At 37.4% G+C, this 20,976-nt stretch overlaps 3 protein-coding genes and 1 long non-coding RNA gene across 6 annotated transcripts; 3 read left to right on the top strand and 1 right to left on the bottom strand.

Annotated features, from left to right (window-relative positions):
• The first annotated feature begins 712 nt into the window (after positions 1-712).
• LOC126615932 (transmembrane ascorbate ferrireductase 1-like) lies at positions 713-6,834 on the top strand. Of its 2 annotated transcripts, none has more exons than XM_050283869.1 (4): positions 713-1,065; positions 1,967-2,015; positions 2,150-2,349; positions 2,473-5,873. In XM_050283869.1, exons 1-4 carry the CDS (start codon positions 922-924, stop codon positions 2,554-2,556), a joined length of 477 nt encoding a protein of 158 aa, XP_050139826.1. In that variant the 5' UTR covers positions 713-921; the 3' UTR covers positions 2,557-5,873. The 2 variants fall into 2 exon arrangements, with proteins under 2 accessions (XP_050139826.1, XP_050139818.1); XM_050283861.1 differs by lacking the exon at positions 2,473-5,873 and adding an exon at positions 6,251-6,834 and having other exon boundaries at positions 745-1,065.
• A 629-nt stretch (positions 6,835-7,463) lies between these two features.
• Positions 7,464-17,627, bottom strand: LOC126615212 (uncharacterized). Its single transcript, XM_050283009.1, has 7 exons — positions 17,485-17,627; positions 17,328-17,414; positions 17,179-17,218; positions 17,033-17,086; positions 16,904-16,953; positions 12,729-12,735; positions 7,464-7,544 (listed from the first exon to the last, which is right to left on the bottom strand). The coding sequence occupies exons 1-7, from the start codon at positions 17,625-17,627 to the stop codon at positions 7,464-7,466; spliced, it is 462 nt and encodes a 153-aa protein (XP_050138966.1).
• Positions 7,670-9,502, top strand: LOC126615945 (uncharacterized). 2 transcript variants are annotated; one of them, XR_007620951.1, is made up of 3 exons: positions 7,684-8,056; positions 8,140-8,473; positions 9,154-9,502. It is a non-coding gene; the product is annotated as an uncharacterized LOC126615945 (long non-coding RNA). The 2 variants fall into 2 exon arrangements; XR_007620950.1 differs by having other exon boundaries at positions 7,670-8,056; positions 8,140-9,502.
• A 412-nt stretch (positions 17,628-18,039) lies between the features above and the next one.
• LOC126615207 (transmembrane ascorbate ferrireductase 1-like) lies at positions 18,040-18,802 on the top strand. Its single transcript, XM_050282995.1, has 2 exons — positions 18,040-18,237; positions 18,497-18,802. The coding sequence occupies exons 1-2, from the start codon at positions 18,040-18,042 to the stop codon at positions 18,800-18,802; spliced, it is 504 nt and encodes a 167-aa protein (XP_050138952.1).
• Positions 18,803-20,976: the final 2,174 nt, after the last annotated feature.

Below are 20,976 nucleotides of genomic sequence, written 5' to 3'. Positions count from 1 at the left end.
TATTTATGTTTTAATAGAAAACTATTTACTATGGATAGTGGGTGGGTGGGTTGTATTTAAGTCCGACTATTATTGAATGCTTGATAAAGGTGAAAATCATTAAAGATGGAAGACATTGTTGCCTCCACCTGTCTCTCGATTAACTATTCTAAACTAATCCTATTATTAAACTAAATCTTTGAGATTCACATATGATCCTTCCTATTCTTAATCAATTATGCTCGATCGGGTGGACCAACACACCCGATCGTCTGCAGACACAAATTAGAGGATTCCCAGTACTTGGATCCACACAAATTGTGTGAGATTTCAATATAGGTGACCCTCTAGTTTGTGTCAACAACCAAATTAGTGAGCTGGTTCTCGTTGGATTGTAAAATACACGTGTTAGGTAAGTTACTATCTTTCAATTGGAGGGTCTTGGTTGAGCTTCTTTACGCTTCATTTCGTGTGCTCTGTTATTTTGGGCCTCAAATCAAGTTGGGCCTAGAATTTTTAGCTTTTCTTAGCGCCCAACTGCAATCACATTCAGGCCTCAAATAACCGTTGGGCTGAATGTCAGGGCTGTGAGCCTGAAAGAGTGAGACCCATGTTATAATATGTCCCTGTATGAAGCTGGACGGAATCAGAGGATTTTCATTGAATGGGTCCCCTTTTAATCAAAGTATGAGGTCCACGTGGCATCCATCACATGACGTTTATGATCCCCATCCAACGGTCCAATTGGGTTGCCAATGCCATAATCTGGTGGAAATGTTTGAGGGGACTGAGTCACAGAGAGCAAGAAACAAGATAAAATCCTCCCGTGGACAATATAGATATTTACTGAATTCGTAGAGACTAGAGAGAGAGAGAGAGAGAGAGAGAGAGAGAGAGAGAGAATTAAGAAGAGGAGGGCGGGGGAGGAGGAGAGAGAAAGAGATGGCGTTAAAGGTACCGGCGGTTGCCTTCACGTTTGTGGTACACACGCTCGGGGTTACGGCTTTGGCTTTGGTGTTGGTTTGGACCATTCATTTCAGAGGAGGTTTGGCATGGGAAGCTACCAACAAGAACCTCATCTTCAACGTACGTCTCTCTCTCTCTCACTCTCCATTTCTGGGTTTTCTTAGGTGTAGAAATAACTTCTTATTTTGTATTGATTTTCTATATACGTGCCTTAATTTGATGCTAAAGTTATGCTTCTTCTCGATTGATATACTCGTTTTTGTAGCGCCAATAACAATTTAGTCATATACTAATTGAGTTTAGTAGCGTTATAGGACACAATTAAAGTGCAACTCCTTCTAACATGCCGGTCTTAACGCAGGCTGGTTCTTTTGTTAACAATAGTAAGCTAGGGTTGCCTTTTGCTTAATTGTAGGTGAAACTAATGATGCATGGACCCTTAAACCCTTTCTAATTTTCTGATTATTTTTAGAAACGGTTAAGTACCTTTCACAAGTTCACCCACCATTCTTACCAAAAATACGTCTACGCTTGACACAATGCGATGATTCTAATATGACTGTTTTTTCGAAATGTCAATAATAGTTTTTTAATAATATATTTTATGGACCACGATAATTGATTATTTTTTAAATCAGATTATGAGAACACGTATGGCATCTGGCTTCCAGAAAAATGGTTGGTAGTTGGAATTAATGGGATAGAAATTAATAAATGTGAGTGTAAGAGTGTGGACATTCACATGCCTGTCCAAGTTTGTTGTGACACAGAGGTCAAACAACTCACGTATTTATCTGCTTCTGGAAATATCTGAATGGAGGATTATCATTAATTACACTAGCATATGGGCACACCCTTTGTGTGTGAAATTTATTTTTATTTTTATTTTTGAAATCAAAGGAGAGAGGAAGAGAGTGATAGAGAAAAAAACTAAAATATTTACTATTCTCACTGCGCTTTTATATAGTCATTCTAAATTCATAATATTAATTTCCTTGTTTTTTTTGTTTTTCTGGTACAGCTCCATCCTGTTCTCATGTTACTTGGCATAATTATCATGGGAGGTGAAGGTAATTAAAACTAGCTTGTGATTTTTGCAAAATATTTTCGTAGCATGATGGTTGATCTTGTGGTAAATTTTACGTGCTGAGTTTTTCATTTGGTCTAACTGTCGAACCTTGATTCGTAAAACCAAAAATTGCAGCCATTGTTAGTCACAAATCACTGCCTTTCAATAAAGAGACGAAGAAAGTGATACACTTGGTTCTTCATACCCTCGCATTGGCTCTTGGGATCATTGGTATTTATCTTGTGTTCAAGAACCACAATGAGAGTGGAATTGCCAATCTGTACAGTTTGCACTCCTGGATTGGAATTGGGGTGATTGTTCTCTATGGAATTCAGGTATACCCTAATCCCAACCACGAGGATTGTTTTCGACAATTGTCCACGCTCGTGTGAGTGGTTTTAGTCGTTATGTTAAGATTTGAGTAAGCTTCCATTAATCTGATCATTTGGATTTTGAAGAGAGCAAGAAGAATGAAGAGAGAAGAAAAGCTAGAGAGAGAAGCAGAGAGAATATTTCATAACAGCAACATTCTAACCGTTTAGAATGGTGCTCCACTTTCATATGTTCATTCATTCCTTACATCAGTCATCATCACCATTCAATACATAAGCCATTGTGATTATGACACATGGCAATTACAAGGCATGTGAGCCATTAGAATGAAAACTGATCTAAGGCCTACACTTGACATAGGAGCTTAAGCTATCTCAACAGAAAACAGTTTCACAAAATGACAAATAAAAAATCTACTAAGTAAACCATTTACTAACAAGTAATTAGTAAGCAATTTACTTTTCAACACTCCCTTCTAAATTGCTAACTGATTTCACACCAAGTAGGCTTCTCAGGTAGTTGAACCTGTCTTTGGGAAGAGCCTTTGTAAAGATGTCTGCAATCTGTTCTTCACTCTTGTAGTAAATCAAATCAATCAATCATTCTTGAATTGCATCTCTAATGAAGTGAAACTTTCTGCCAATATGTTTGGTTCTCTGATGAAACATAGGGTTCTTAGACATAGCTATAGCTGAGGTGTTATCACAGAATAAGGGAGTTGCAGTGGCGTGCTCTTCTCCAAAGTCTTCAAGCACAAATCTAAACCAAATGGCATGTGTAGTTGCTTCAGCTATGCTGACATACTCAACTTCTGCAGTTGAGAGTGCCACACTGTGTTGTTTAACTGAGGCCCATGAAAATGCCCCACTTCCAAATGAAAAAGCATACCATGAGGTGTTTTTCATGTCCTCCTCAAATCCACTACAGTTACTATCACAGTAGCCAATTAATAGAGTAGACTTTCCAACCACATATTCAATCCCAAAATCAATTGTTCCCTGGATATACCTTAGAACCCTTTTAGTAGTTCCATAGTGCTTCTTGGAAGGTTTATGCATGAATCATGCAAGTAGGCTACCAGAGAACATAATATCTAGTTTGGTAGCAGACTCCCAACAATTTTCCTGTATAAACTTTCATCTGCGGGTTCACTATTATCATCACTTCTCAAATTTTCAGTTGTAACCAATGGAGTGCTCACTAGCTTGCAGTCTTTGAGCCCAAATTTATCCAAGAGTGTCAAAGCATACTTTTTCTAATGTATAAATATACTCCCTTCAATTTGAGTTACCCTCATTCCAAGAAAATGTTGAAGACTTGTGACTTGTGCTGCAAAAAGAACACCTAACACATTTTAGTGTGATCATCAATAAAGGTAAGGAATAATGTGTTCCCTCCAAGAGTAGTGATCTGCATTGGACCACAGATATCAGAGTGAATCAGTTCCATAGCAAACATGCTCAGTGACTTGTAGTCTAGGTAAACCCTGCACCATTTCCTCCTCTTGCAAGAGCATCAAACTGATGTAGTTTAGATGTCCATATCTTCTATGCCACAACCAAGACGACTTTTCAACAGTTGCTCTATTAGTCATAAGAGGATTAACATATTCTAGACTTAAGGGAAAACATCTGTTTCCTTTCATTTGAACACTTGCAATCAAATCTTCCATCTGTCTATCTGCATATATATCAACCATGTAATCACCAAACACAAGCCAATATCCATGTTCTACCATCTACCATACACTCAATAAATTTTTATCCAATCCAGGTACAATCATAACCTCTTTAATATATCTAGTCACACCTTTCATCTCTATAACCAGGGTACTTTTGCCTATTGACTGCACTAAATCTCCAGTGCCCATGTTAACTCTACACTTCACATTTTTATCAACATCAATAAGTAAAGATTCATGAGAGGTCATATGATTACTACGTGCACTGTCTACATACCATATGTTCATATTTCTTCCAATAGTAACAGAATGACAGGCATAAAACATGGTTGCAGGTTCTGTTACCTGATTGGCAAAGTTTACAAGCTTTCTAGCCTTGTTTGGTTGATCACAATCCTTGATAAAATGACCAAATCGATTGCAACCATGGCATTTTTAGCTTCCCTTTAAACCAACACTCACCATAGTGTAGCTTATCATAATGTTTGCATTTTCCCTTAGCCTGATATGGTTTTCCTCCTTGATCATTTTTGCCACCTTGATTGACAAAGTTATGAGGTTTAGGGTCATATTTCTTTCCCTTCGATTTCCAGTTCTTCTTTGGTTTAGAGTTACCAAAAGAGGGATTTGATTGAGTTCCTTTTGGATTCACACTCATACTACTAAAAGCTCTCTCAGTGGTATTCTGAGCATGCCTATCAAGGCGTTATGAAAATCCTCTCAAAGAAGCAATAACTTCTTGCACCTCAATAGTTTCAATGTCCTTAGTTTGCTTGATCATATAGCAAACTGGATCAAATTCTTTGGTCAAGCTTATAAGCAATTTATGAACCAAACGCTCTCTGGGTAAATCTTTCTCATACCTTTTCATTTGATTCACCAGCTCGAGAAGACGAGTGAGATACACAGACAAGGTTTCATCATCCTTCATCCTTGTGTACTCGAAATCACGATGTAGACCCTGTAGTTTGATGGATCTCACTTGTTTATCACCATGAAATTCCTGGTGTAAAATATCCCAAACGCCCTTTGAGGTCTCCTCATTTGAGATTCTAGGAAAAATATCCTCCGAAACTGCTTTTTGAATGATACCCAACGCCTTAGCATCCTTCATTGGCTTATCACTCAAAGAAGTTTTCTCTGAATCTAATGAGCCTTCCGCTTCGACCTTCTTCCCCTTCGATTCTGGAATTTCAAAACCCTTTTCAACCAAATCCCATATTCCATGCATTTGAAAATGGTTCTCATTCGGATCTTCCAAAATTCATAGTTGTTACCATTGAATATTGAAGTCCAAAGATGACCACCACTTAACCCAGCCATTTGAGACCTGAATCAATGAACTGAGCTAGAAATTTCACGTTGGATTTCCGAGCACAACCCTCACAGATCCGATGCCTCGATTCCAGATAGAACCTAGGCTCGCGATACCATGTTAAGATTGTTAAGGATAGTAATCCAATGGTAGAATATGAAGACACTTGTCAAAAGATTAGGAAGGCTGTTAGAGTTAGTTATATTGTGACTTAGGCAGTTTCATATAGTATATAGTCTTGATATTGTAAGATTGAAGTAACTGAAATATGACATATGAAAGTATCAACTTCTCTCTCTAAATCTCTCTCTCTCTCTCTCGAGTACTGCATATTCTCCTGTTATTACAGTTCGGTTTACAAAGATTTGAGTAAGCTTCCATTAATCTGATCATTTGGATTTCGAAGAGAGCAAGAAGAATGAAGAGAGAAGAAAAGCTAGAGAGAGACGCAGAGAGAATATTTCATAATAGCAAGATTCTAACCGTTTAGAATGGTGCTCCACTTTCATATATTCATTCATTCCTTACATTAGTCATCATCACCATTCAATACATAAGCCATTGTGATTATGACACATGGCAATTACAAGGCATGTGAGCCATTAGAATGAAATCTGATCTAAGGCCTACACTTGGCATATGAGCTCAAGCTATCTCAACAGAAAACAGTTTCACAAAATGACATAGAAAATCTACTAAGTAAACCATTTACTAACAAGTAATTAGTAAGCAATTTACTTTTTAACACGTTAATGTACACATGTCAATTTTATTGAACCATATACATGCATCAACAACTGACAACCACTCACATGCATGCGCAGACAATTATGGTTAATATTTCTCAAGAAACTGGTTATTTAGGGCTTTTATTTATCTACGTTAGAACATATCAATATGAATGCAGTGGATATATGGGTTCCTGACCTTCTTCTACCCCGGAGGAAGTCCGACACTGAAGAGTGAGTCTATTCCATGGCATGTGGTGTTTGGAATCATCGTGTACTTACTGGCTGTTGGCAATGCTTCATTAGGGTTCTTAGAGAAGCTCACATTCCTCGAGAACTCGGGACTCGATAAGTTTGGGACCGAGGCCTTTCTTGTCAACTTCACCGCAATCATCACAGTACTGTTCGGAATCTTCGTTATACTCTCGGTAATTTCTGAAGCTCCAGCTCCCGTTGAAGATGACAACATCCATTCTTCTATATATAAGGACTGAAGCATTCATGGCAGCATGGGGTTTCTATAATTTTATGTGTAGCTATTTATGCATACATAATAAGACATGTGACCACTTTTTTTATCCATAATTATTGGCATGCCTCAATTTATTTATTTCTATTTAATTGGGCGAGGGTGTAATTTATGTAGAGATAATTGTAAGATTTCGAGCAATCTTAAAACGCATGTTGTATTTTATTTCTCGATCATGAGCATAATACACCACCATTATGTTGTGATGTAAATGAAACCAATAATTAGTTTTAATTTGTTGGCCGGATTATGGAAGACCAACGATTATATATATATATATATATATATATACTATTTTTGCATCACGGGTGCTACGCGCCCCTAAAGGTGTATTATGTTAGTTTTTTTTTTTCATTGTAATTGTCAAGATATACTTTAAATGTATTGTGCAAAGATGAACTTTTTCTTTACCATGCAAGTCTTAATAAGTTGTCATGTTTTTTGTTTTCAATTTGCGTAAAGTAATGATTTAAATGTTATTCATACAATTGTCAAACAACATGAGATATTTGGATTCAAGTTCCTATCTAAAGTTCATGAACAATAGTAAGTAGATGTAAATAAAAAAAGAGTAGATAAAAACATTAAGTAGCTCTTCTCTGCATTGATATTAATATGCAAGTTACTGTTATTGCATATATTTTTCCCCATGTTATCTTTTCTTTTGTCAAAAAAAAAAATATTGCGTTCTCTTTCTTTTTTGGGTTTATGTAGGAATACGAAGAAAAAAAATAAAGTGGATTTCATCAAATCAAGAATGGACACAACTGATAGGAGCAATAATTTAGTTTTACATAATGAATATCTAGTTAATGCTTGACTTCACAAATAAAGACATTCTTGATTTCACGAATAATGAATATCTAGTTGTCAAGTTTTTCGTCCTTCCGCCATACTTGCCATCCATTTGCTTGCACTTGATGCTTTAGATTTTCATGGTTAATCTGCAAGCAATGATGATAAATTAAGAAGTCTAACTGATTAAGATGTGAATAATGCATTATAATGCACAATCCCAAATATAAAGATTGTAAGCAATTTAACCTAAATACCTTTATGTCACAGCCCGTTCCGGAATTTTTAATTCCGAGGATGTGAAATTACGAAAATGCCCCTAATACGTGGCTAAGGTATAATTTTTTACGTTCGTTATATCTAAGCTCTTAAAATTTGGTAAGTAGAGTGGAGACTTAGATTTAAATTTAGGTTAGAATTTTGTAGTTGGGGATTGGGTAGGATCCCACACCCCTCAATTCTCTCCCTCTTTCCCGTACCCTGTCTCTCTCTCTCAGTTCACTCTCTCTCTTCCCTCACGACTCTCTCTCACTCTCAGTTCTCTCTCTTCCTCTCCGACGCTCAACCTCACCCAAAACCACCTAAAACATAAACAAACGTCCAAGATAAGACCACATTTGGACTCCTGGAACTTCCACGATCACGTAGACACCAATTTCAGGTAAGTTTTACTTCGGAAAACCTAGATTCTAAACTCCCCGTGGAAGAGCACTGTTCATGATCTTCTAAATGACTACGTTTTAGGCTAAAACAAGATCACAGCGAGCTTAGTGAGGTCCCAAGGAAGCTCGGAGTGCTTCGTTGGAAGTTTTTGGACGTAAGAACACGGAGATCGACAAGCTCAAAGTTTGGCCGGAGCTTTCGAGGCGTTTTCCGGCGAATCCCCGGCGAGTTAGGCGTCGAGGTAGGTATCAATCTCTTCGTCTAGTCAAGTACTACAACTTTCCTTTTTGTTTCACTCAATTTCGTTGAGTATTGAAGAAGTTATACTCATTTGAAAAATACCCAGTTTCCGGCGACCTCCGAAGCTTTCGAGGCAGTTTCCGGCCAAACCACGGCGAACTAGGTGTTTTACAAGGTACCATTCTCTTTGTCTCTTCAAGGGCTACAACTTTCGTTTTTGAATCACTTGATTTCGTTGAGAAATGACAAAGTTATGGCAATTTGAAAAACTGCCCAGAAAACGGCCGCCGGAAAAACCAGTCCGGCGACCCAAGGAAGAAGAAGGTGCTACAGTAAAAATAAAAAATAAAAATTAAAAATATGTCGACGTCCGTGACGTCGAGTAGATCACTGTGGTATATTCATATACCCAATTTGAGCACCGTATAAGAAAGTTATTAAGGATTGTTGGTTAGGTGTTCGAATAACGTTTTATAGTTTTGGTGAAAATGTGAATTGATGATCCGACCGTTGGATCGTCACCAAACTTTGATACGTTGTAATACGTAATATTTGAGGATTATTGGAACTTACGGATTGGGAATCCGAGTTACGGATCTTCCGGAATTGGAATTGTAAGTCCATAATATAAAATGTTAACCGTCACTTAGTTTTGGAAATTGACGGAGATCCGACCGTTGGATGGTAATGAAATTTTAGGATGTTGTCCTAGAGGTATAATGTGGACCTCTGGAAGTTATGGATTTAAAATCTGAGTGGCAGATCTTCCGGATCGATCAACGTAGTGACGTATTTTATATAAGTTATATATTCTATCGATATGAATTCTGAGGTTGGATTTGATTACTATTCTAGGCGGCGATCGTCGTGACGCCGTGATGTGTGGTGCTAGGGAGTTGTTGGACGAACTCCAGGTGAGTGGGCAGTTTTGTTTTCCGTATATATATATATACTTGACGTTTCCCAGAAATTGAATTGAAATGAAAATATGTTTAAAATGAAATGCATATGAGTTATGTGGAAAAACGGGAAGTGAAATACCATGCATAGAATTGATATGAAAAGTATATAGAAATGTGAGTTGAAATGCCATGCATGAATTAATATATGATGCAAATGTATGAATTGGTGCGGTGGACGCACATGTAAGAATTGATTTATGATGCATATGTATGAATTGGTGCGGTGGACGCACAGGTAAGAATTGATTTATGATGCATATGTATGAAATGGTGCGGTGGACGCACAGGTGAGTATTTAATTACTGTTATGATGATGATGATATATATTGAGCTCAAATCCTGCACCATGGTTTAGTGCTTATAGTATTCACCGCATCGCACGCTCGCCTTGGATCCAAGTAGATGCTAGTCGTACAGTCCACGCGGAGTGGGTACGACAGACCAGTCGCGAGAGTGTTAGTGAGATTCCGACTGGTGGGTGACCTTAGATTATGTGCACAGATGATTTATGAGAAGCACTAGAGCGTAACTTGTGTGCAGAAGGCCGGACGGGTCACAGAGGTGACTCCGGTAGAGTGATAATGATAGATTTTGAGCTCTAGGTTCAACCGTACAGGGCTATTAGAGGGCCTCCGGTTGATTACTTTCTTGCACCTGATATGATTATTGTTGATGCATCCATACTTAACTGTTGAATTAGACATGGCATGGCATGATTGATAAAGAAAAAAAATGTTGAGTTAATGAATTAAAGTATTGAGAATATATATGTATAATTATATTTTACATTTCTGGGAAAATATACAGGTTTTACGGAGAGGGGTTACAACGTTTTGAAAAAATGTTTGGATTTGGAAAATAATGGTTTTACTGACCCACTCAATTTTGGTTTTGCGCCCCTCCAGGTTCAGGAATCACAAAGGTGTGGTGACTACGAGGATTTCAGCGGGGTTCTGACAGAATGGACCAAATTAGGACTCACCTTCGGGTGTATCAACGTATAAATTGTATAATTAAAGCTTCCGTACTGTGCAAATGGTTACGTCACTCTCACGTGACGGCCAGCATGCCCTCCTTCGGGACGGGGTGTGTCAGTTGGTATCAGAGCATGGTTGCAATTTTGGACATCTTGAGAAGTTTATAGTGAATTCTGTCAGAACTACACCGCCTCGTAGCAAACCACGTAGTTAGAGGAATTTAGTCTCCCTGATTTAGCGGTTTGGGGGAAACTATTATTATGGTGATTCAGTATATTATCAAAATGGACATTTTAAGACGGGTTATGAGTTGAATTTGAATCACCTTATGAAATGATGAACCTGAGGGAGCGAAGTAACGGTTTAACCATTTGGAAAAGATGTTTCAGATTATGCAAGTCAATGGAAATTTCCTTTTGACAAGGGGTTGAGACGACTACCTAGTTTTGGGTATGAATTTGTATCCTGGTGGAAACAGGAGTATGATTTGTTGTCACCGGAGGAACAGCCGATTTAAAATTGTTTAAGGACTTGTTTAAGGAAAAGTTTATTCCTCCGGCATTGATCGATGGTAGTAAACAAGAGTTTACAAATATGAGACAAGGAAGGTGATGATCGAGGGATATTATAGAAAGTTTTCAGACCTGCCTCGTTCCATCCAGATATTGTTGTTAATTTGGTGGAGGTGTTATGTTGTTTTAAGCTGGGTGGCAAAAAGGGAAGTGGTATTTTGGGTGACCACTATCCATTATACTTCTTACCAGGAATATACGAGATGCTGTTGAGTCTTGAGGACTCTGAGAACATGATCAACGAGAATAAAGAAGAATAAGAAATGAATGGGAATTAAAAGAAGACGATAAAGTTAATTATTCGTCATATCAAGGAGATAGAAAGATTCAGAGCTTCGAAAGAAGTGAAGCTAAAGTTAATTCTTCCAGCTGAGTTTTTAATGTCGCTGGTCAGAATAAAAGTGATGGATATACTGGTAATCCCAGATATTTGAGACAAGGTGTTTCGAGTAAAGGAAATGTACCTTGTGCAGCAGGTACAAAAATTAACATTTTGGGAAGTGTGAAATTAATGAATGTGTTTATGTGAACAGAGGGGACACAGAATTGTGAATCGTCCCTAAAATCAGTTGTACCCAACAGTTTTCTATGACATCGTAGTATCGATTCAGCAGGTTTATGGACTTAGTAGTTTGGTCGGATTGACCGTGAGTACAGAGAGATTTGATGAGTTATATGTTCAGCCGTACAGACCATGAGAAGTGGATTCGATTGACACATGAGAAATTGGTAGTTAGAGGCTCGGCCGTACCGACCACGCGGAGTGGATCCGGCCGACGTATTATTGAGATAAGAGTTGAATCAGCCGTATTGGTCATTCTAGTTGACTTCGGCTGATATATTTCTTATTATGTATGATATTACCTAGAGAATGGTAAATAAATGTAGTTGAGACGAGTGTATGTATTTTGCATTGAGTGACAAAATAGTAATGTTATATCTTTGTGAGTGGTTGCCTACTTATCGAGACAACGATGATTTATCAGTATTGCGGGCTGCAGACCGTAATATTAATAACTCATTCGTGGATTCGTTAAGCAAGCAAACCGGTAGGTTATTTTATGTTAGTGTTGTACTTACTTAGAATGTTCAGTAATAATAAAGTATGTATTGGGTCAATTAATTTTATTCCATTAGAGTGATTGTTTATAGTTGTGACTAGATGGAATGTTACGGGAAACCAGTTACTTTCCATCGATCTGGATGACCAGAGATTACTTTTGTAAGTATGCAAAGTGGATTGAGTCAGGCCGTTATTTATGCTGTGAGAGCAAAGAGATTGTTTTTGAAAGGCTGTCAAAAAAAAAAAAATACTTAGCTCATGTGGTGCTAAATGATGTTGTTTGGAGTAGTGTGAATAATGTCGAAAGGGTTAGACTTTTCTTGATGTCTTCCCTGAAAGTATACCTGGATTGTCTTCAGGCAGAGATATGAGGTTCATTATTGATTTGTTGCCAGGTATAAATTTATATTGGAAATTGGTTCATGATGAGTTAAGGGAATTGGAAATTCAGTTGAAAGAATTGGTTGACAAAAGTTTCATTCAACCTAGTACAATACTTTTGAGGAGCCCCAGTTTGTTGATGAGAAAGAAAATGGATCCTGAGACTGTTCATTAATTATAGACAATGGAGTCGGGTAACGATTGAGAACCGTTATCCATGGTAATGTACTGATGTTTATTTAACCAGCTTAGAAGTAATTGCGAAGATTCAAAGATTGAATTGAGATCTGGTTACTACCAATTGAATATTATAAGTGACGTTGATCATAAGATGGTTTTCTGGACTTGTTATAGTCTTTATGAAGTTTGGTGATGCTATGTGGATACTCATGCTGTTTTATGAGTTGATGGATGAAGTATTCCAATAATGCCTTGATAGATTGATATCATTTTCATTGAAGATGTGCTGGTATACTCTAAGCCTAGAGCAGAGCATGTTAGATATTTTAAGTTGATGTTACAAAGATTGAGAGAACGTTGGTTGTATGCTAAGTAGCAAATGCTAAAGTTAGATGAATCAAGTGGCATTCTAAGATTTGTTATATCTGTTTAAGGTATTCAAGTGAATCCTTAAAAGATAGCAGAAATTGAGAATTTGGAACAACCACGAGTCGTAATTGAGATTTGGAATTTCTTAGCTTACCAGGCTATCTTGGATGGTTGTGAAAGATTTTTCAGTCATTGCTTTGTCATTGACGAGACGGTTGAGAAAAGAGGTTATGTATGAGTGGGAAGGAAATTGTGAGCAAAGGATTCAACAACTGAAGTATTTCCTCACTCATGCACGTATTTTGGTATTCCCAGAGAATAGTGGTAATCATAAATTTTTAGTGATGTTTCTTGAATGGTATTGGAGGCATGTTGATGCAAATGTTAGGGTGATTGCATACGTTTCACGATAAATGGAATCTCATAAGATGAATTACCCTACTGGTGATTTGGAAGTCACGATTACCATTCTTGCTGTGAAGTTATGGAGACATTATATTTTAGTGGGAATGCAAGATTTTTTTTTTTTACGAATCCAAAAAGTCTTCAATATCCATTACTCGGAAGGATTTTGATATGAGGCAGCGAAAATGAATTGTATTGCTTAATGAACATGATTGTACGATCAGGGGGATCATAAAGTTTGTTCTAGCTGAAGCACTTGGTGAGAAGACTACAGTAAGATTAATGTCTGGCACGTTTGCCAAGAGTATCATCTTGTGGATTGAAAACCAACGGAAAAAAAAAAAAAATTAAGAATGGAAGATCGAGAAGAAGTTATACTTGTTAAGTAACAAGTTAGTACATTTACTCCAGTGTTGAGTAACAACCTTTCCCAGACAGTGCAACACTACTTATTTGTTTTATGGAAAAGAGAATTGGATTACGGAACTGCTAAGTTTCTTAAGTATGTTGGTTGTGCAGTTTCCGAAGTAACGCCATAAGGACCATGAAATGTGTCACGTGAGTCGGTTTTTGATGACTTGTGAATGGAATGTTTCTGGGTAGAGAAAGATTCGATCAAGAATGAGTTTTAGTAGACCCTGAGACTATGGATGAGTCTCCTCAAAGTATTCATGTGATTAAGTTAACCTAAAAGTAACCAGGAATGACAAAAGAGATCAAGAGATGGATATGCCACTAATCGAGTATATAAGGTAAATGGTTTTATATTTTCGAAGTGTTCACCATTGAAAAGTATAATATGGAGTGGAAAAAGAAGGTCCTGAGAATTAAGATAGAGTAAATGGTAAAAGTTTTGTGAAGGAAATCATTCAGTGGAAGAAAATTACGTGGGAGAAAGAGAATCGGATAAGAGAGATTTACCGAGGTTGGTATGAGTAGATGTTTGGATTGGTTGTGGAATTTCGGGGACGAAATTCTATAAGGAGGGAAGATTGTCACAGCCCGTTCCGGAATTTTTAATTCCGAGGATGTGAAATTACGAAAATGCCCCTAATACGTGGCTAAGGTATAATTTTTTACGTTCGTTATATCTAAGCTCTTAAAATTTGGTAAGTAGAGTGGAGACTTAGATTTAAATTTAGGTTAGAATTTTGTAGTTGGGGATTGGGTAGGATCCCACACCCCTCAATTCTCTCCCTCTTTCCCGTACCCTGTCTCTCTCTCTCAGTTCACTCTCTCTCTTCCCTCACGACTCTCTCTCACTCTCAGTTCTCTCTCTTCCTCTCCGACGCTCAACCTCACCCAAAACCACCTAAAACATAAACAAACGTCCAAGATAAGACCACATTTGGACTCCTGGAACTTCCACGATCACGTAGACACCAATTTCAGGTAAGTTTTACTTCGGAAAACCTAGATTCTAAACTCCCCGTGGAAGAGCACTGTTCATGATCTTCTAAATGACTACGTTTTAGGCTAAAACAAGATCACAGCGAGCTTAGTGAGGTCCCAAGGAAGCTCGGAGTGCTTCGTTGGAAGTTTTTGGACGTAAGAACACGGAGATCGACAAGCTCAAAGTTTGGCCGGAGCTTTCGAGGCGTTTTCCGGCGAATCCCCGGCGAGTTAGGCGTCGAGGTAGGTATCAATCTCTTCGTCTAGTCAAGTACTACAACTTTCCTTTTTGTTTCACTCAATTTCGTTGAGTATTGAAGAAGTTATACTCATTTGAAAAATACCCAGTTTCCGGCGACCTCCGAAGCTTTCGAGGCAGTTTCCGGCCAAACCACGGCGAACTAGGTGTTTTACAAGGTACCATTCTCTTTGTCTCTTCAAGGGCTACAACTTTCGTTTTTGAATCACTTGATTTCGTTGAGAAATGACAAAGTTATGGCAATTTGAAAAACTGCCCAGAAAACGGCCGCCGGAAAAACCAGTCCGGCGACCCAAGGAAGAAGAAGGTGCTACAGTAAAAATAAAAAATAAAAATTAAAAATATGTCGACGTCCGTGACGTCGAGTAGATCACTGTGGTATATTCATATACCCAATTTGAGCACCGTATAAGAAAGTTATTAAGGATTGTTGGTTAGGTGTTCGAATAACGTTTTATAGTTTTGGTGAAAATGTGAATTGATGATCCGACCGTTGGATCGTCACCAAACTTTGATACGTTGTAATACGTAATATTTGAGGATTATTGGAACTTACGGATTGGGAATCCGAGTTACGGATCTTCCGGAATTGGAATTGTAAGTCCATAATATAAAATGTTAACCGTCACTTAGTTTTGGAAATTGACGGAGATCCGACCGTTGGATGGTAATGAAATTTTAGGATGTTGTCCTAGAGGTATAATGTGGACCTCTGGAAGTTATGGATTTAAAATCTGAGTGGCAGATCTTCCGGATCGATCAACGTAGTGACGTATTTTATATAAGTTATATATTCTATCGATATGAATTCTGAGGTTGGATTTGATTACTATTCTAGGCGGCGATCGTCGTGACGCCGTGATGTGTGGTGCTAGGGAGTTGTTGGACGAACTCCAGGTGAGTGGGCAGTTTTGTTTTCCGTATATATATATATACTTGACGTTTCCCAGAAATTGAATTGAAATGAAAATATGTTTAAAATGAAATGCATATGAGTTATGTGGAAAAACGGGAAGTGAAATACCATGCATAGAATTGATATGAAAAGTATATAGAAATGTGAGTTGAAATGCCATGCATGAATTAATATATGATGCAAATGTATGAATTGGTGCGGTGGACGCACATGTAAGAATTGATTTATGATGCATATGTATGAATTGGTGCGGTGGACGCACAGGTAAGAATTGATTTATGATGCATATGTATGAAATGGTGCGGTGGACGCACAGGTGAGTATTTAATTACTGTTATGATGATGATGATATATATTGAGCTCAAATCCTGCACCATGGTTTAGTGCTTATAGTATTCACCGCATCGCACGCTCGCCTTGGATCCAAGTAGATGCTAGTCGTACAGTCCACGCGGAGTGGGTACGACAGACCAGTCGCGAGAGTGTTAGTGAGATTCCGACTGGTGGGTGACCTTAGATTATGTGCACAGATGATTTATGAGAAGCACTAGAGCGTAACTTGTGTGCAGAAGGCCGGACGGGTCACAGAGGTGACTCCGGTAGAGTGATAATGATAGATTTTGAGCTCTAGGTTCAACCGTACAGGGCTATTAGAGGGCCTCCGGTTGATTACTTTCTTGCACCTGATATGATTATTGTTGATGCATCCATACTTAACTGTTGAATTAGACATGGCATGGCATGATTGATAAAGAAAAAAAATGTTGAGTTAATGAATTAAAGTATTGAGAATATATATGTATAATTATATTTTACATTTCTGGGAAAATATACAGGTTTTACGGAGAGGGGTTACAACGTTTTGAAAAAATGTTTGGATTTGGAAAATAATGGTTTTACTGACCCACTCAATTTTGGTTTTGCGCCCCTCCAGGTTCAGGAATCACAAAGGTGTGGTGACTACGAGGATTTCAGCGGGGTTCTGACAGAATGGACCAAATTAGGACTCACCTTCGGGTGTATCAACGTATAAATTGTATAATTAAAGCTTCCGTACTGTGCAAATGGTTACGTCACTCTCACGTGACGGCCAGCATGCCCTCCTTCGGGACGGGGTGTGTCATTTAACTTCGATAATTTTCCCATAGCAATACTTTTACTCCAGTTACTTTTAGAACACTGAAAAATAAATAAATTGTCAAGTTTGAAGTAACTAATTGTAATCATGTTTACAAAATTAAATAGTAAGAAATGTTACCTTAATCTTGTACTTCAACTTTTGTACTTTAAGACGGGTGTGATGCTTGTAAAACTGATAGAAAAATGCAATTTTATTTCTATTTGAAAATTGAATGCAATTTGAATTGATAGTATACATTCATATGAAAATAAGAGAAGAGTTACTGTATTTAGAAAAGTTGTTTGATCACTATTAATCTTTTTCTTGCACCCATAAATTGTTTTTTTAAAATTTTTTAAATTTGAGATAATTAATTTGTAGAATGATATGGAGAATGCAATTAAACATAAATAGGTAAGAAATGGTGTTGTACCTAATTTTTTGGACTTTATTCCAAATGCGTATGATGTGAGGAGTTGTTGAAGGTTTTAATTCTTCTACCGCCTTTTTCATACGCCACCTATATATTAAAAGTATATATAATGTTAGATTTCTTATAACAAATTTAATAAAGAATTTAGAATACATACTGCTCATGCTTCTTTTTTTTCCACTCTTTGAGAATCAGTTGGCTTAGATTAGTAGTTTTTACTCCGACGGATATCTCCCAACCATGTGTAAAAATAGAAACACATCTGTTTGGAATCTTATCAATAGGTAGTTCCTTCTTCATTTCTTGTGGGTATTCTTGTAAATATCCTGAGAATAAAACAAATAATTTTTTTAATTAGCATGTATAGTACAATAAGTGATTACTGAAGAAAAGAAAAAAGGTCATTAAGGTCAGAACTCAGAGAAACCATTAACGCAACGTTCAAACATCATTGGTGATATTTCATTTGTGTTATCATACACCTGCTTTTATGTTGTCATTCTAAATTCGTAATATTTCCTTTTTTTTTCTTTTTTTTTTTCTGGTACAGCTCCATCCTGTTCTCATGTTACTTGGCTTAATTATCTTGGGAGGAGAAGGTAATTAAAACTAGTTTGTGATTTTTGCAAAATATTTCCGCACTTGCGGTATATTGAGTTTTTCACTTGGTCTGACTGTCGAACCTTGATTTGTACAACCAAAAATTGCAGCCATGGTTAGTTACAAATCACTGCCTTTCAATAAAAAGATGAAGAAAGTGATACACTTGGTTCTTCATGCTCTCGCATTGGCTCTTGGGATCATTGGTATTTATCTTGCGTTCAAGAACCACAATGTGAGTGGAATTGCCAATATGTACAGTTTGCACGCCTGGATTGGAATTGGGGTGATCGTTCTCTATGGTATTCAAGTATTCTCTAATACCACCTACGATGTTTGCTTTCGACAATTTTCCTCGCTGGTGTGAGTGGTTTTATTGTTAATGTACGCATGTCAATCTTATTGAACCATATACATATGAATCAACAACTGACAGTCACTCACATACATGCGCAAATTAAACAATCGTGATCATATTTCTTGTGAAACTGGCTATTTAGGGGTTATTATTTATACTTTTAATTTTTCTATTTTCCTCTAAATTTGGACATATCGATCTGAATGGGTAGTGGACATATGGGTTCGTGACCTTCTTCTTCCCCGGAGGGAGTCCTACACTGAGGAGGGAGTCTATTCTATGGCATGTGGTGTTTGGAATCATCGTGTACGTACTGGCTGTTGGCGATTCTTCATTAGGGTTCTTAGAGAAGCTCACATTCCTCGAGAGATCGGGACTCGATAAATTTGGGACCGAGGCCTTTCTCGTCAACTTCACCACCATCATCACAGTATTGTTCGGAGTCTTTGTTATATTCTCGGTAATTTCTGAAGCTCCACCTCCCGTAGAAGTTTACTACAGCTATTCTTCTATTTGATGATACAAGGACTGAAGCTGTGAAGCATGCATGGCAGCATGGGGTTTCTATAATCTTATGTGTAGCTATTTATGTATACATAATAAGACATGCATGTGACCACTTTTATCCATAACTTTTGGCATGCCCCTCTATTTATTAATTGGGAGAGGGTGTAATTTATATGGAAATAATTATAAGATTTCGAGTGTTGTATTTTATTTCTCGATCATAAGCATTATACACCACATTATGTTGTGCTGTAATGAAACCAATAAAGAGTTTTAATTTGTTGGGTGGATTATGGAAGACCAACGACTATGTATATATATATTTGGTGCCAAGATTATTGCTCACAATTTTCTCAATCAAGCAACAAGAAGGCAACTAATTACATCGATCAAGTGTATTGAGTAAAGTATAAAATATTGACTAATTCGATTCATCAAGGGAATCGGAATGGCTCAAGGTATATGTATTCATTTCAAAGATCCTTTTAATAATTTTCTTTTGCTTTCTTAAGTTTCTTATATATAGTCTTCAAGATGCATGGTTTTTTTTCTTTCTCGGAAACAAATTCAATCACGAATATTGGACAAGTGATGTTATTTGAGCACACAAAATTGGCTTATGCTTTCTAATATAAGTGTGACCCACATATACAATGACAAGACTCATCTGTATTAGAGTGTCAACAAATATATCAATTTTGTGTGTTCATCAATTATATCATTTTTTTTAGTTTGAAAGGACACCCCAAACTTTAATTGGAAGAAGAAAAATGAACAAGAAAATGGCACTAACTTGTAGTGCAAAAGCATATTAGTGGGCTAAAATTAATCACAAAAATTTGCAAAACTTTCGTATGAAGTAGGGAAAGTGCCACACTAAGATATGTCCTTATTGACGGCCTTTGGTGTCTTTTTTATCTTGAAAAAACGCATTAGATATGATACACAAAATGTTAAATCTATATATAAAACACCGAACGATTTATAATATATGTTGGACATATATACTAATCTGTCATGCAATACATTATACATACGTATATTTATGTGTGTGTATATATATATATATATATATTGATAACGCGTCCCTAGATTTTCTTTTCTTAGTTAATCACTATTCGTGGTTAATTATGAGCTTGTGCATGCATGATGGAGCAGACAAAAGTTGAGAAGCAAAGACAAAGGGAAGTGGAAAAGCTGAAGAACAAAGAAGCTCGCTCGGCGAAAATCATAGAAGACAGTAAGGTTAGAATTGAAGCAAAACGCAGTAAAGGACACTTCAATGTTGAAAAAAAGGCTGACAAATTTCGTAGCACCAATACTATGCCAACCAAGTGTTTTGGCATGTGCGTGGACAAATAAAGATTTCACGTTTTCTCTTCCTATACGTGTATGTTTATTTTTACTGGTTGATTAGCAAGTCAAAAATTACAAATAAATTGAGATGTGCTTGGAGATAAGGCATACGGGGATTCACCCGAGAAGTTGAGTGTGTGATTATACAAATAATTGCACTATTTTAATATTTTAAATGACACTTGTCTGTTTTTAATCAATCTAATCGGTTTTCCGTACACTAAACTATATACAACCCATGAGATTAAGCTACACATGTATTCAGTCAGACGGCACACGACTACGACATGCAGATGTAGTCGTATGTACAGACTATGGGCTGGACAATTTTGTTTGACAAGTGATGTTTCTGATGTTGACACGTCAACACACTGGTCGGAATGGGGTCCACAACGTGGCACTGTGGCAGTGGGTTCTTTAACGTTTTCCAACTGCAAACAGGACTTCGCTTTCTTGCCGAGTTGTTTGTGTTCTTGGAACTGACAATTTTCGGGGTAAAAAGCCTAAACTAAAGGTACCGTTTGACATGTGGAACGGGACGAAACGGAGTAAGATGAGGCGTTCCTTCCCACATTTAGTGCATCTAAAACGGATGGAACGCACTGTTTCACGGGACGAATTTTGAGTGAATTTTTGTTCCGCCTCACCCTCCTGGAACAACTCGTTCCACATCCGTGGAACACAAAATTATAACATCTTCATCTCTTTCTTCTTCCTTCTTGTTTCCATCCGAGGGCATCTTTGCTCTCTCTCCGTTCCGTCCCGTCTCGTCTCATTCCGTTCATTCCCGTCTCGTCTGCATACCAAACGATACCAAAGGGAACAAAG

Source organism: Malus sylvestris, chromosome 1, assembly GCF_916048215.2.
Source record: "Malus sylvestris chromosome 1, drMalSylv7.2, whole genome shotgun sequence".
NCBI classification, from domain to species: Eukaryota; Viridiplantae; Streptophyta; class Magnoliopsida; order Rosales; family Rosaceae; genus Malus; species Malus sylvestris.
Note: the sequence above shows the minus strand (reverse complement) of the source record. Positions and strands in the feature narration are given on the sequence as shown.